The sequence below is a fragment of the Pseudopodoces humilis genome, chromosome 28 (genome assembly GCF_049639895.1).
Source record: "Pseudopodoces humilis isolate 2021_Gansu_Grassland_sample_001 chromosome 28, ASM4963989v1, whole genome shotgun sequence".
In the NCBI taxonomy this organism is placed as follows: Eukaryota; Metazoa; Chordata; class Aves; order Passeriformes; family Paridae; genus Pseudopodoces; species Pseudopodoces humilis.
Window position 1 is genome coordinate 3,126,768 of NC_142227.1, and position 16,180 is coordinate 3,142,947.

The window sequence follows — 16,180 nt, forward strand, 5'->3', positions numbered from 1 at the left end:
TGCAGCAATACAGGCTGTTACTCAAACCAAAGCTGGGTTTGTGTCACAGAGGGGTACTAATGGCAAATAATGAAGTTATTATCTAATATTTAAAAACAGGAACAGATTGCTACATATTCAGCATGAGGAACCATTTAATTGCAAGTACAATTCTAGCAGCTGGTTGGAAATGACAGGCTCATCCACAGAGTAAAAACCAACATTTCTCATTACTCTTGACACCAGGGAATAAACTCCCCCAGGAGCACAGAGCATGAGTTACCAAGGCAAAGGTATTCTGTTGGGTGGAAGGGGTGGCTTCTTAGCACACAGAGTCCAAAGGCAAAAGCCTTGTTCCCACCAGAATCAAGGAACATCTCCCTTGTCAGACCTCACAGAACAGAACTCCTGCTCCCCTCCACCTCCTGCTATGTTCTCACAGAAGCCTTGGAAGGAAAGTGATGCTGGTACTCAGTGCTTAGGTCATGGAGCAGAAGTGGTTTGCCCATATGTTTCCTCGAGGAGAAAAGGCTGAACAAATGAAGACACAATACCAGACATCCCGGGTGGCTTCTAGGATGATGTAAGTTCTTTTAAAAATAGCTTATTTCTTATAGGTGTCCTTTGAAATAGTTCAGAATTTACACGGGTAACCTCTAAGTGTGGGAAACTAAGTTATAAATATATTCTGCAGCAATTACTAGAGGAGGTTCAAGTGCTAAACATGTGTAAATTCAATATTGCTCCCGAGTCAGCAGGGCTTTATGGAGCAGCTGGAGATGAACAATCAGCCCAAGAGATGATTTCCTGAGGCCAGCAGGTTCTGCAAGCTTGGGGAAATGATTATTTTGACCAGTTCGACCCAACAGAGGTAGAGAAACTTATGTCCTATTTTTTTTTCATTTAAGACATGACCTGTGAGTTGACCAAGATCCAACTAACCACTCAGGAATGAATATCCACAGTAGCAGCTCATGTTAGGGAATGTATTAGGGAATTTAAGTGATGCTTAAATTTAAATTTCCCCGACAGTAAAGCATCATGAAGAACCAACCACCTCCTCTTTCCTCAGCTCCATAGGCTGGACTGGTTTTGCCCACTGACACTACTGGTGCAGCTTTCACCCTCTCCAGAAACACACACAACAACTATACTGAAAAGCTTGAATTAAATCAAGGCCTCAAAGCTTGACTTAGTAAATGAAGAAGTCAGTGACAACAATGAATGCTTGTAGGTTTGAACACAACTAATTCTGTCAGGAGAAGATTCTAAGAGCCAGCAGAAAGTGGGCTGGAGCTTTCCATGAGTCCCTGCAGGCACAGCAGCTCATGGCTGCACTGACTGTCCCAGCAGGAAAACAGCAGAGCCACTTCTTGTACTTCCACGCTGCTGCCCAAGTGTGATTCAACTCAGAATCTGCTTTTAAGCAGGTTCAAAATGTAAGTTTTTATTCTCTCTGTGCCAGTGACGTGCCAGGTAGTGAACAATCAACAACACCACATATTCCATGTGCTTTGGAGCCAAGATCTGAGCTCTCAGCCTGCACAATGAACCTCAGCTACACCACCTCTGCTCTCCTTCAAGAAAAGGTTAAACTGGAAGACAGACCCTGCCTACAGGCACTTCAGAACAATGGGCTGATTTTTCTGCCACCAATTATTGCCCTGGATAAGTATCAAGTATGTAGAATTATAATTTAACATACATTACTCCTAAACTTAAGGGGCTACTGACCTATTGGGAGCTCTGGCCTCCCCTTGCAGGGAGCTGGTTATTTTGGGTCCTTTCACAACAGGATGGTGTAACATCAGCGTGTGGAGAAAGGGAAGAGTATCCATCACAAAACTGACTGCTGGCTGCTTAGTTCTGCACAGCCACAGCGTCTGACAAAGTAACACCAGAATTAGGGTAACCACTGCAGCTGACAGTTCTGAAGTCAAAAGACACCATGGATATGCTAGAATTTTATTAAAGTAGGTTGGCACTCAGTCTCACATAGAGTGAAAAATCTGCAGCCACAGAAAGAGAGCTCAGAGCAAACAGGATTGATGAAGTGCACTAACTGACATTTCAGCAAGATCCACATTAAAGTACTGCAAACTCAGACAACGCTGACATTTAACAGCCCACAATTACCACCACGATTTGTTACTGTTACTCCAACGTGTAACACTGCAGCTCACCAAAGATGCCCAGCCCAGGGGGTTCTACAGAACCTACAAGGTCAGGGTGATTTTTCTTCAGTCCCCATGTCACATGCAGGCCGCTCCAGGAGGGGTTCCAAACGACAATAACTTTATTAGCTACTTTAGGACTTTGATACACGTCTACCACAAAAAAGCACTTGTTCAGACAGGAGCAGGTATGACTTTAATAGAACCAAAGCACCCAAAGCACCATTTCACACACCCCAGCCCCTGGAATAACACGTACACACTCAGCCTGATGCCCCAGAGGCTTCCCCAACAAACTGCAGATGGCCAAGACAGACCAACCTTGGCATCCTGTGGTGGTGACTGTTGATCTAAAACCCAAAAATTGGACAGATTGAGGGCCCTGCAGTACTCTCACGGTAATAAACACCTAAGCGGAGAACTGCTTGGATGAGGCAAAAAACCCTTAAATGAGTAAATGATCCTTTGGATAACCGCCACTTAAGGCCACTTACAGGTAAAATACACGCTGACTTCTGTGCTTACACCACATCCCAGAAGGAGCAGATAAGCTCATTACGGCACTGCAGGAAGGGATAAAAGCGAAGACCGAAGCTGCTCGGTGCTGGAGCAGCTCCAGAGCCTCGCAGCCACCGCCGGAGCCCTCCTGGCGTCCCCGCAGCGCGGGGACCCCCGGCCGCGGCCGGAGCGGCCGCTGGGCCCGAGGAACAGGTGGGCGCCCCGGAAGGTCCCGGAGAGCGGCGGCGGGGCCGGCCCAGAGCCCCCTGCAGGCCGCGCCCGAGCCGCGGCCTGGCGTGGGGAGGCGGCCGGGCCGCCCGCCGCATGGCCGGGCAGCACCGGCCGGGCCCGGGGCGCCGAGCGGCGGCGGGGCGGGGGAGGCCGCGGCCCTGGGCGGGCGGGGAGCGGCCCCCGGAGCCCCCAGCGGGGCGGCCCTGCGCTCCCGGCCCGGGGGGCGCGGGCGAGAGGCGCCGCCGGCTGCGGGACCCCGGGCGGACGGCGCGCCGGGAGCCCCGCGCTACCGCCCGCAGCGGAGGCTCCGGTGCACCAGGGGCGGCCCCGGCGGGAGCCCCGGAGGCCCGGGGGGGGGGAGAAAGGCGACGCGGGGAGAGCGCCGGGGGGGGGGCGGGCCGGAGCGGCGGGGGGCCGCGGGGGCCGGACTCACGGTGCTCTGCGGGACGATGGCCTGCAGCCGCCGGGCCCCGAGCTGCTGCGGGGGCGGGGCCCGGGCCGCTGGCATTGGCTGGGCGGAGCGGGGCGGCTGCGGCTGCGGCCGGGGCGGGCGGGCGGCGGGGCCGGGCCGGGCCGGGGCGGCGGCGGCGGCGGCCCCCCACCCGCCGGCGGCGGCGGCCTCGGGGAGCCGGAGGAGCATGTTCGCTCCCCGCGGGGCGGGGGCGGCGCGGGGGGCCGGGGGGAGCGGGCGAGCCCAGCGCTCCGCTCCGCTCCGCTCGGGCCGAACGCGGGGCGCGCTGGGGGCAGGGCCGGCGCCGCGCGCGGCTCCCTGGGACGCGCCCGACGCCGTGACGTGCGCGCGCCGCGCCCCGGCCCCCGCCCGCCCGCACCGCCGGGGGCGCGCACCGCGCGTGCGCGGGGGGGGGCGGGCGGCGGCGGGGACGCGCGTGCGCGGTGGGGGGGGCGGGGGGGGGCTGGGGCGCCGGGGGGGGGGAAAGGGGGGCCCGGGGGGGGGGGGGAGACGAGGACCGTGCTGGGGAACATGGGGACAGCAAACGGGCCGCTGAGGGGACAGGGGCCGTGCTGGGGGACATGGGGACAGCAAACGAGCCGCTGAGGGGACAGGGGCCGTGCTGGGGGACAGCGGGAGGAAGTTGGAGGACAGGGCGCTGCGGGGAGTAGCCGTGAGGGGGAGAGTGGGGCACGGGGAGCAGGGAGGGGAGCGGGGCGATGGCGGCGGAGTGGGGGCAGCAGGAGCCGGGTGGCCACTCCGGGACCCCCGCCCGGCCCCGGAAGAACCGAGCATCCTGCGGGGGGGGAATAAATAATGGAAATGAGTAACGGGAATAAACCTCCTGCGGGCACCACTCGGGCCGTGAGGTGTGAGGGGTGTTCTGGTCCCCTCAGCGAAGCATCAGCGCGGCACTTCAAACTTCTCACAGCTTTTAAAAGCAGCTCAAAATTGACTTGTGGTGTCGTTATTTTAAAGCAGCTGCTTCGAAGCTGAATCACAACTTTTGCACAACTGGAGTCTCGTGGGGACAGCACGGTCTGGAGACACACGGTGTGTGCAGGGTGATAAAACTATTTGAATTCCTTTAGCAGTGGAGCTCCCTTCTGTGTTCCCTGTGATCATAAAGCACTGCCAGCTCTGCACAGGGTCATTTTTCCAAGGAAAAATAAAAAACCCCCCAAGCTCAAAGCTCAGGCCTGAGCCCAGTGGTGTGCAGCAGGTCACACACGCAGAGTGATGCCACATCCACCCTTCCCTTCACATTTGGTTTAATGAAGATTAGGCACTAAATGTTTTCCAAGAATCATATTGAGCCAACCCCTGTATTGTATTTGGCAACACACTTTTTTTCTCTCCCTCATTCTAAAGAATCAGGAAAGGGTTAAAAAATAGTGAAATTACAGACAAGGAATATGTTTAAATTTAACCAAAGGTTGTACATATTTCTGGATGGCTCAAACCACATTTGAAGGAGCCTGTCTGTATATTTTTCTGGGTTTATTACAGCCAGGCATCCTCCCTCAAATGACCCTTCCCCTGTCATGTTTCATTAATGTGAAAACTTCAGTTCAACCAAGAGCATGACTCAAGTAAAATGCTGCAGGTGCCCAACTCAGGGCAGCAGTCTCTGCAGATCTGCATCTCGCCAGATAAAATTCAAAATACTCCCTAAAACTCGTGCCAGGGAATCATTTAAATCGGGTCTCTTTCTCCTAAACAGCTAAAGAAACTGAAGCTGTGGAAACCCACTAACAGTTTACAGTTTGATTTAAAAGATACTCAGCACTGCACTCTGTTAAATTATCTTGGTGATTCTGGGGAAAAGCTGTTGGTCAGAGGCCAACTTAATATAAATAACACAAGACTCCAGACAGATTACAGGACTGGCTACAATTTCCCAAAATACACCAATACAGAATCAATTTCTCCCATAACAGAATGAACAGGGCATCAAATATATATTTTACCCTTAAACAGAATAATTTTATTCAACCAAATCCAAGATTATTCCAAAATTATCTCTTAACATTGGCTTAGAGAATTATTTTTGCCATTTTTTTCCCATTCAAAATCCCTTACATATTGCTTAGAAAAAAAAAAATCTTTGAAGTATTGATTTAAAAAAACATTTTTCTGGAAAAACAAGGAGCTTTTTTTTTTTTTTTCCTTGAATATTCCTTTTCTACACCTCCAACAAAGTAATGGAATAGTGAGAAGTTACAAGAACAATGCTCAACATCTACACAAAACTGAGAACTAAGGAGTGTGCCTTGGACAGGGGTAACACGACCTGGCACAGCCCCAGTTGGGACTGCCAAGGCAGAGGTTTAAAACTGGCTCCAATTCTCCCCTGCTCCCCACTCTGAGCTTAGAAAACCAAGTTAGAATTCTCTTTCAGTGAAGCTGAGATAATTTGTGTGAAGGTTGTAGCTCCAAGCCCTGGCAGAGAAAGAACCTGGAGGGGGGTGAGCATGTCCCAGGCTCCCCACAGGCCTGGGCCTGCAGCTGGAGAGCATCAGAATTTTTATTTCTAGAAAAGTTTGTTCCCCGCCAAAAGTCTCTTCCAACATGTCCATGGGTGGCTTTCAAGATCCAAATAACCTGGGGGATGCAACAGAAAAAAAAAAGAAGTAGATGAGAAACAGTCACAACCACAGCAGTGCACAGCTGATTTCATCTGAATAACTTGGTGGGTTTCCACCCCAAAATGAAAAACATCCCCAAATTTAAACCCAGGTGATGTTTGACTTGAGCAACCCCCAATAAGCAACACTCTGCTGGAGGCTGAATGACTCAGGTGCTGGCACAGGTGGTTTTCATGCACTACAGGTGCCCACATTAGCAAAAAACTGACCTCAACCCATATTTGAAAACTGAAATAAAGGAGTGAAGTAAAAAAGAATTATGGAAAAATCGAGTGGGAGAGACAGATGCAAACAGAGATATATGTGCAAGAAAAGTGCCAATATATGACTTTCTATAACCAAGTGAGAAGGTGCTGCACAGGGTTACTCACACAATCATGCAGAACATCATGAAGATATTCCACAAGGCAATGAAGATACGAAAATACCTGAGACTCAGCAAAAACTCTCTGATATTGTCACCTAGAAATCAAGAGGAGAAGCTTTTGGATATGAAAAACACACCCAACAATCACATTTTCAGCACTCCCTGAAAAACACAAGCAACTTTGAGAGGAAAAAAAACCACAACAAAAAGTTCAGACTGAAATTTGAGGTTTTAGGTGAAGGATGGATGCTCTGTTCAGTGCAACTTCGTAAGGATACGTGGCAAAATGACCAAAAAATTATAAAAAGGGGTCACACTGCAAAAAAAGGGAAGACCAGTTGTAGTTCAAAGGCTTCCTGGGGTTTTAAACTAGCAAACAGAGCTACAAGGGAGCAACACAGATGTATCCACGTGGAAAAGGCAATCAGGGAGTGAGCAGAGTGTTACCTCTATAGCACAGGTACCACAGTCAAAAATGCTGCAAGAAATGTGCTTTTTGTGCGTTTCTTCTCATTTCAGAACATTCCAGTTTACAAGTTAATAAGCCAGTTATTCCAGCCCCACAGCAATTCACATCAAATGAAAAGGGGCGGAAAAACTGTGCTTTGGCCCAGGATTTCCTCCAGAAAAGCCCGGTCCTGTGCGAGTCCTGGCGGCCCAGGGCAGGGCTGTGCCCGGCTCCCGCATCCCCTCCGTTACCGGTCGTGGGTTCCCTCGGCTCCTCTCCGAATCCCTCCGTGTCCCTCCTCCTCCTGCGGGGCAGAGGGGCCGTGTCAGGCAGGTGAAACCCAAAAAACCCTCCCCGTTCCCCCGCCCGCCCTCCCCGTTCGCTCACAGCCTGAAGTTGAGCACGGCACCGGCGTTCACCAGCAGCGTCCTGCGGGAGAGACGGGGAAATGGGGACGGGGAACGGGGATGGAGAGGGGGGAAAGTGTCGGAGACGGTGAAAGAGGTCGGGGAAGGGGAAAAGGACAGGAGGACGAAGAAAGGGAAAGGACGGAAAAAGCGAGACGAGAAGGGGAGTGAGGCCGGTGAGGGAGAAGGGGGATGGAGAAGGGCAAGGGGGTCGAGAGGGGATGGGGAAGGGAGGAAGAGGCCGAGAAGGGGGACGAGAACAGGGTCAGGCACAGCCGGGTCGGGCTAACCCGGCCGGGCCGCTGCCGGTTCCCGGCCCCAGGACCCGCAGAGGAGGCGGTTCCCGGTTAAGGGTCCGGCGGCGGCTCCGGGGCCGGGAGGAAGCGGAAGGGGCGGGCGCTGCCCGGGTCGGCGGCGCCTGCGCTGCCCGCGGCGGCTCCGGCACCGGCGGCTCCGCGCCCGGACACCCGCGGGGAGCGGAGCGAGGGGTCGGGCCCGGGCAGCGCCGGGCGCAGCTCCCACAGCCCCAGCAAGGGCCTGCGGAGCCGGCTCGGGAATCGAGAACCGGGAGCTGAGAACCGCGATCCGGGGCCGCGATGGATCTGGCGGAGGCGCTGCCCCTCGGGGAGCTGGCGGCCGCCTTCGCCGCGCTGCCGGTGTTCCCGCTGTTCGACACCGCCTATTTCATCATCTCCGTCCTCTACCTCAAGTACGAGCCCGGTGAGTGCGGCCCTTGGCCCGGGGGGGCCCCGGGGGGAGCTCCGGTACCGCTGTGCCGGCACAGACCCCGCGCTGCCCCGCACCAACAGGTTCAGCCACCCGCCCGTCCCTCTCTGCCGCCTGCCACAGGCGATGCCACAGCTCCGACACCTCCGTCTGCATGTAGAAAGCAGGAAAAACCCCCACGAACCCGTGGCTCTGATTTTGAGAAATAATCTTGGATTTTATTTAAGACTGGATTCCGGCCGCATTGAGGTATTTAAGTTCGGTCACTTGGCTGCCACCCCAGGACTAAGAGTTGCGTTTCTGGCCGGTCCCTTGGCTTGAATATTTTTGTGGCGGTACCTTCCTCCTATTTATATACAAAAGAGCTGGAAGTAAAATCTAGGGTTTTTCCCACCCTCTGGACCATACCCTGAGCTGTTCTCAGGCACAATAACTGACCTTGCTTTGTTTGTTCTCTTGGGTTTATCTTGCATGGATCGATAGATCTGCGCCTTGCCTTTCACCTTCTGCCTTGTCACAGCCTGGCTGTGCCTCCGTCTTTTTCAAACGCCACTTTCCCTCTGTTTTTGACAACGTGTGCACTTCATGCTCTGTTTTGAGCAGTTTCACTGTAACTGCACGGTGGCTGAAGGGAAAACCAACCCCGAGCTCGGGAATGATTTTCAAACCTCAGGTTGTGCGACCTCCGAGCCGTACAATCCACATGCTGTTCCCGTTAAACTCCCTGTAAACAAGTGCTGGGCTTTCCAGGCCTGATCACTCCCAGCTGCCTTCCAGCATGGAGTCCTGAACCGAACAAATAACAGGCAGCCCTCACAGAAATAGCTTTTAAATATATACAAGCCCAGGAATGCGCTTGGGACTGGATAAGGCTGGGGTGTACTCTTCCCCAGATTCCTACAGTGCTCCCATCCCACAGCTCCTGGGCTGAGGATCAGTGTCAGGACAGAACCGTCCTGTTTCCTCCTTGGAGACAGCGTGGCTTCGTAGAGCCAAGGAAAAACAAGTGTTACTAAATTTAAGCCTCAAGCTAAACCTCAGGTTCCTATAGAACCAGTTTCGTGTCTCGGCTGTTGCAGCTGTCTCGCTGCCGCTGTGTTTTCAGCTGGTTCAAATGTCCCAGAGGATGGAAGAGTCTGGGCACTCACAGCTTTGGCTCATGCCCATCCACTTCCTGCTGTTTAATGTGTACCAGGTAATCATGTTGACATAACATTTGTAGCATTTTCTCTCTTTATATGCTCACCGAACAGTTTTGTGTCTGAAATGCCGCACAAAGGATTCTGGAGCAGTTTAAGGTGATGAAACAACCTCACAGAATTGATGTTGTTGGGAGTTTTCCCTGAAAAGGTACAAAGGTGGATGAAAATTGCTACAGGAATTTAAAAAAAGGCCATAGCAGATTGTGGGAGGAGACCACAAAGTATTTCCAGACTAGTACAGGAGTGGGGAAGAACCCTCAAATCCTCTTCTCTCAAAGATTAAGAATTCCTGTTCTATTTTTGCAGGTTATCTTATGAATGAAAGAGCTGAACAGATTGTTCATGAATTCTAGAGGGCACCTAGGTTGAAGCAGTGGAGAGAATGGTACTAGTATGCATTTTATTTTTAGACTGTAAAACCACATTGATTTCAAGGGAAAAAAAGTGTTCTTTCTGCTAGTAGCAAATAAAGGAGAGAATCTCTCAGCCAGTTCATAAACTTCTAATGACTCTGTTCACCTGAGACCTTCGGGGGGGTCTGCAGGCTGTGATCATTTCTTGACTATCTCTGGTACTTGTTTGGGTTTCACACTTTGGTATTTTGTTTTACAAGCACTTTTCTTTGAGCTGCTTTGTGGGAGAACACGCATCTCGAGCCTCTCTCTTACTGGGTGTTGAAGTTCCTGCTTAATCGCTAGATCCATCTTCTCACTGAGGCTGGACTAGATGGCCTTGAGGGTCCCTCCAACATTGGTGACTCCGTGATTCCCAAATTTTTTCACAGGAGCCGTGGAGATGTCCCGGAAGAGCCCTTTTGCCTCCTGGCTCTGTGCTATGCTCCACTGCTTTGGGAGCTACATCCTCGCTGATCTGCTGCTGGGAGAGGCACCCATTGGCTACTTCAGCCACAACTCCAGTGTCATCCTGGCCACAGCAGTGTGGTGAGTGCCCTGCACCCCTCCTGATGTGGCACGAGCTGCTCCCAGCGCTCCGCCGGGGAGGGAGGTGTTCTCCCTGTGGGACACAGCTCTGATCTCACAGGGATAAACTGGGGGGAGCAGAGGTGGGCTGAGGCAGTCTTTGAGGCTCTTGCACTCCTGGCTCTGGTTCCCAGTTTCCCTGACCAGTTGCCTAATGCTGTGATTATCTGGGCTGGGGCACTTCTATTCATAGCAGCCACCGCTGAGCCCGCGCCAAACCGCAGGAGCAGCAGCACCCGCGGATCCCACGGAGTGAGGAGTGGCACATCCTGAAGATTTGGGGGCATTTTATTCGTTGTGTTGGTGGAATGTGCACAAATTAACCTTTAACTTCCCCACTGTGTATGGGTTGTAGGTGCTTTTACGTGGCAGAAAGAGCAGTGTTGGGAAACACACTGTGAATGAAATTTTCATAAACAGAAGTCTTGGAGTAAATCCCTCAGCTATCTAGTTTTCTATACTTGAGAAAATAAAGAGAAAGATCTTCTTTTAGGGCTGAAAAATTTAGCAGTCTTCTGGAAAAAAAGAGTATTTGAAATCTGTCCTCTGTCTGAGTATCATTTCAGTATATGTAGCTTCTTGTTCTGTATGAGCTGATGCTTCTGGACCATACAAGACACAAACTTCTAAAATGTTCTGAATTAAAATTACCGTGTTTTATTCAAGTTGGAGTATTAGTAGTGAGGGCTCTGAGTTACTGAGGGCTCTCTGGGCTGTTGCATGCTGGTTTCCCTTTAGAATTAGCTATGAAATTAGGAATATTTTTTTTAATATTTTTCTTCTCTTTCACTCCCACCTGCCATAACTCAAATCTGCCACCACCCTACCCTTCTCTGCATATCCCAGATCAGAACAAATCACTGGTCTTTTTGCAGGTACCTGATATTCTTCTGCCCCATGAACCTCTTCTACAAGTGTGTCAGCTTCCTGCCCGTGAAGCTCATCTTCGTGGCCATGAAGGAGGTGGTCCGGGTGCGCAAGATCGCGGCTGGGGTGCACCACGCCCACCACCAGTACCACCACGGGTGGTTCGTGATGATGGCCACGGGATGGGTCAAAGGTGACACCTGAGATGCTCCAGAGGCTGCAGGAAGGGCTGGGACAGCGTGGGGGCAGCTCAGGGGGAGCAGCAGGGAGGGGATGTGGGCTGGGGCTGCGTTCCCACCACGCAGGTGTTTGTGCAGTCTCGCAGAATGGTTGAAGAGCTGGAGTCAGGAGTTCTTTGTTCTTTCTCCCGTGATCTGTGACCTCACCTGTGTCTTTCATGGGGTTCTGCCAGTCAGTTTTCCTTTAAGGGTGTGTTTGGAGCAAGCACTTGAGCAGCAATACCTGCAAGAGGCAAATGCCTTTTCCCTGCATCAGGATCCACTTGGTAGAAAGTCAAGGAAGCATTTGCCCTGCTCTGTTGGCTTAGGCTATCTTTTAAATTTGGGGAGAATGTCAAGAACCCTTTGTCCCCTTGAAGATCCAGAGCCCTCTGCTGTGGTAGCTTCAGCTCTTTGACAGGTTTCTCTGTCTCACAGGTTCTGGTGTGGCCTTGATGTCGAACTTTGAGCAGCTGCTGCGTGGGGTCTGGAAGCCTGAAACAAATGAAATTCTTCATATGTCCTTGTAAGTCAGCAGCCTGGAAATTCCCAGTCAGATGAAGAATGGAAAGAAGGAACCAGTCGGGGCTGGGTGCAAACCTTCCAGAAAACCTCTTTCTTTCTCTTCCAGCCCTACAAAGGCCAGTCTGTATGGCACAGTCCTCTTCACTCTGCAGCAGACTCACTGGCTCCCTATCTCTGAAGCCAACCTCATCTTCTTTTTCACCATGTTCATGATAGTCTGCAAGGTAAGTTTACAGCAGCTTTGTTGCCAGCAAATTACAGAGTTTAAACTGGGAATATTCACCTTCCTGAGCCACTGCAGGATTCACTGCTGGGGAAATTCAATGCTGAATTCTCCATCACACAAGCAGCTCCTTGTGCCTCGAGTCATGTAGCAGCAGGGACTTTATCTGGGGTCAGTGGAATGCTCAGTGGTCAGTATTTCATTGCTCTGTGTGATCTCTAAGTGTTCCCTGTTGCCTGGCAGGTTTTCATGACGGCCACTCACTCCCACGCCTCACCTTTTGCTCCGCTGGAAAACCTCATCTGCCCCGTCCTCTTTGGCTCTGTTTCCAGTGGGCACCCAAGCCACCACCACGACCACCACGGGGCCTCCCACGAGATTTCCCACCCTCCTCCTCCTCCTGCCAAGTCCAAAGAGGAGCTGAACGAAGGCACGAGGAAACGGAAGGCAAAAAAAGCTGAATAAAAAAGCAACGACACAGAAAATAGGCCAAGAAAATTCTTCCAGAGCTGAGTCTCAAAGCCACCTGTGACCTCCTTTATGCTCCAGTCCTTCTCTCAGACTCCAGAGAGGTGGAAGCCAGGACACTGCCAGCCGGGTCCCTGAATTTCATTTTTGCTCTCTGTGCTGCTGCTTGCTTCTTGGTCTGTTCCTCTCTATTCTGATCAGATTTTCAGGGATTTGTAGGCTTGTGCCAGGGTGGTAAGTTGGGTGCCAGTTCCCAAGCTGTCAGCAAATCTGATGCAGCATTTTCAATTGATGTAAAATCTTTCACTGTGTTTATGAATGGGGGGAATGGTTTGTGTTCCTGCAACTCTTAAGTTCCTTTGAGATTTCACTGACCTTTTCAGTGTCTGCCAAAACAACAAACTGTTAAGACACAATGTGGAAATCAGGTTTCATACTCGAGGAAATTAAGTGGCCTGGTATGAGCCTGGTCTGGTTTTTCCCAGCTCCCACACCTGCCATATCTCCAAGTAATGTGACATTTTAAATGCAATAAGGACATGGCCTTTGGCCGAGCCAAACCCTGTTCACCTCAGTTCCCTCTGATTCTGATGGTCAGGACATTGTAATTTGCTCAGCCAAGTCTGTGTTTGCAAAAGCTCTGAAGCTGTGAAGTGCTCCCAGTGCCATGTGTTGGCACTGTCACTATCCTAGGCTGTGTGTGGCATTGCTGCACGTTGTTACTGAGTGTGTCCCACCCCAAACCTGATCCTATAGAACCAGGGGAGAAGCATGGCTCTGGTTTGTTTGTAATCCTGTGGGATACAAGAGTGTGTGTGAGTGTAAGTATTTATTACTATTTATTTATAATTGCCAGGGCACCTAAGTCATGGACCTGAATCTGGCTTTTTTTTAACATTGCAATTGGAATTTCTGATTGTGGCCCTGAGCCCCCAGCCTCGTGCTGGTTTGGGTTCACAGTGATCTTGGTGTGCTCCAGGACAGCCCAAACACTCCCTGGGTGCAGGAAGAAACCTTTCCTATATTCTTAAATTCAGATAGAAAAGCTGAAGCAGGGCATTTCACCAGCTGATGAAAAACTACTTTAAAGGACTGATAAAAGCACATCAGCTGAAAATATTGATTACCTTCTGTAGGTCCCCTCGGGCCAAACTGCTGGGCTGTGAATGCAGCTTGTGCCCAACAAGTGAAGAATCTGAACTGCCTTGCATGGCTCAGGAGGGTTCTGTCAGCTCATTCATGTTCTGCTTAGTGAACACTGGCTTTTAGAGTAGTTCAAAGCTGTTCTTATAACTGATTTTGTTCTTATAAATGGCATCTTCTAAGGGCTGGGATCACACTGAGAGTGGCAAGCCTGGGGATGTAGCACTGGGCATTTTCCATCCCTGGCAGTGAGGTTTGCTGCTGTTTCCATTCCAGCTGGGAATGGAAACAGGATGTAAGACAAGTGAGGGTTTGTGTGTGTATCCCTATTCAAAATTGCAACTGACGGTTAATGAAAGATAAGAAACCATCCTTGTGTGCAGGCAGAGGAAAGCCAGTAGGAAAGGTCAAATGATCTGTGGGCTTGGGGTTTGACAGTGCCTTAATTTTGTGAGTTTCCCTCCCCTTCAGTAGAAAGCAGGAATTCTGCCTGACAGCTCCACTGTCTGGTCCTGCAGATGCTGCTCTGCTGGAACCTGATGTGCATGCATGAGACTGAATAAATGTTTTATGAGATGTCTGATCCAAGGGGAATTTTGTTTTATAAAAGCCGCCAACAAATAAAAATTGTGAAGTGACTCTGATTGTCCAGTGGCAGCTGAGGAAATCTCTGTGTTTGTTTTACCCTTCCCAGTCCCAGGCAGCCACGTGGGAGCTCTGTGTCACCAGGACCTGGGGACAAAATGATTCTGGGTGAAGAAGGAGATCAGACTTTATGTCCTACAGATGTGTCTGAACATTTTATAGACGGAAATAACAGGGTGAAAGGTGTTTGTGGTGTTGTTCTCAGAGAAGACATCCTCAGATTTCAGGGAAGGAAATAAGGAAATTGGTGTTTATACCAGTTGTCTCTATTTTTCCTTTTGTCACTGTAAGAGGGAGGAGGGCATTCACCTGGGACTGGTAAATATACACACACACACACACACACACAGTTCCAGCATATTTTTGTGGAGTATCAGTATTTAAAACTGGAAAAAAAAAATCAAAATTCCCTGCATGAGTGAATATTTAGCATGGTCCCATAGCTGCTGCTCTGCACTCTGAGTGCAGAGTCTCTGCTCTTCAGAGTCTTTGGACCCTGAATCAAATTGGACTGAGTCAAATCACATGCTTCTAATCAAACACAGAGAGAAGAAATATTCCAAAGGAGGTTAAAATTTAAGCTCTGAACACCTTTAGAGTACCCAACAGGAGCGGGATTAGTTTTGAGAAGACAACAGCCACAGAGGAGTCACAAGTTCCATTTAGTGAAGCCTTTCCCAGTGAGAGAGATGGAACTTGTCTTGAATTTCCATGGCTCAGCACTGGCAGTCTGGTACAAGTCCAGCCTGGTGTCCTTCATCCCAAGAAGCAAAAATGGGCCTTTGAAAAAGCAGCACATCTTAACCAGGGCTGTGGAGACACGGGGGCTGCTCCAGCACCTCTGGGAAGCTCCACCTGACCCATCCAGACACTTCCTTCCTTCAGGCTCTGCTCCAAACAGAAAGGAAATGGGAGTGGGGTGTTTCCTAAAGGGATGGAGTAATTTGTTTCCACAGCTCAGGGGTGGAAGTGATGAGGAAATCATGACACAGCCAGTCGACCCAAACAATCTGCAAAGCCTGTTTATATTTTCAAGGGTTTCTCTTGTCTCCCCCACAGATTTAACTCTTTTAAATTGTAAACACTCCTTAATTTAGAGCAGATGAGAGTGTAAATTGCACTGGAGAAGGGAATTTCCATTGGTATGATCCACGGATGGAAAAGGTCAGTACAAGTCTTTCACTTAAAAAAACAACTCAGAAAATAATGGATCACAATGTTTCAGCTGGTTTAACCATTCTCCTGCCCTGTGACATCCAGTTCAGGGTTATTTTGCTCAGGACCTGTAAGTGAACAGTCTGATGACAGCAGATTTTTCACGTCTGAAGAATCCTACAATGTCTCTGGAGTCTGGCTCCACAAAATATTCCCAAATCTGCTGCAGCCCAGGGCAGGACAGGAGCCTGCCAGGGCTCAGACTTCCATGGGACAGACGTCATTCCCTCCAGAGATGTCCTGATCTGATAACTTCTGATACTGACTCCAGTGAGACCAGGCTAAATTTAGCAGTAGGTTTAATCCTCAAAGGGGCCCTGGGTGCCTGCTGGGAAAAGCAAATGTTTCAGTTGCTGTTTCAGCATTTCATGTGGATTGACAGGTTTCTCTTTCCTGTTGCAGAGCCAAACCCGGTGCCTGCAGCTTTTCCATCGTGGCAGATCAGCTCCACAGACAGGGAAACTCCACAGGCCTTACGTATTTGTAATTAAAAAAAAAGAACAACAAACAAACCCAGAGGATAATTTTACACAGAGCATTAATAATTCTTCACAGCAAATTAACAAAATGAGGAAAGCAAAGGAAAGAATTTTAGTTTGTGTAAGAAGGGCAAAGCCAGTGCAAGAGCACCAAGCCAGAGCAACCAGTGCTCCTGGTTTCCACTTTTCCTTTTGTTATTGATGCCAATATTTACATTGTTGCACACTTTGTCCAAAGAATAAACAAATTATATAATCCAGCAAAGCAGAAAGACCTAGAGGATAA

General features: G+C 50.4%; 2 protein-coding genes across 3 annotated transcripts; one reads left to right on the plus strand and one right to left on the minus strand.

Annotated features, from left to right (window-relative positions):
- Window positions 1–5,293: 5,293 nt before the first annotated feature.
- Window positions 5,294–7,296, minus strand: SMIM7 (small integral membrane protein 7; the record flags this gene model as incomplete). The annotated part of the gene is made up of 4 exons (XM_005531232.3): window positions 5,294–5,937; window positions 6,353–6,443; window positions 7,048–7,100; window positions 7,184–7,296. Coding segments are annotated over 4 exons (273 nt in total), but the record flags the coding sequence as incomplete, so codon positions are not given.
- A 358-nt stretch (window positions 7,297–7,654) lies between these two features.
- Window positions 7,655–14,204, plus strand: TMEM38A (transmembrane protein 38A). Of its 2 annotated transcripts, XM_014259987.2 has the most exons (7): window positions 7,791–7,923; window positions 9,438–9,516; window positions 9,916–10,072; window positions 10,987–11,171; window positions 11,635–11,722; window positions 11,828–11,945; window positions 12,188–14,204. In XM_014259987.2, the coding sequence occupies exons 3-7, from the start codon at window positions 9,927–9,929 to the stop codon at window positions 12,407–12,409; spliced, it is 759 nt and encodes a 252-aa protein (XP_014115462.2). In that variant the 5' UTR covers window positions 7,791–7,923; window positions 9,438–9,516; window positions 9,916–9,926; the 3' UTR covers window positions 12,410–14,204. The 2 variants fall into 2 exon arrangements, with proteins under 2 accessions (XP_005531290.2, XP_014115462.2); XM_005531233.3 differs by lacking the exon at window positions 9,438–9,516 and having other exon boundaries at window positions 7,655–7,923.
- The last annotated feature ends 1,976 nt before the right edge of the window (window positions 14,205–16,180 follow it).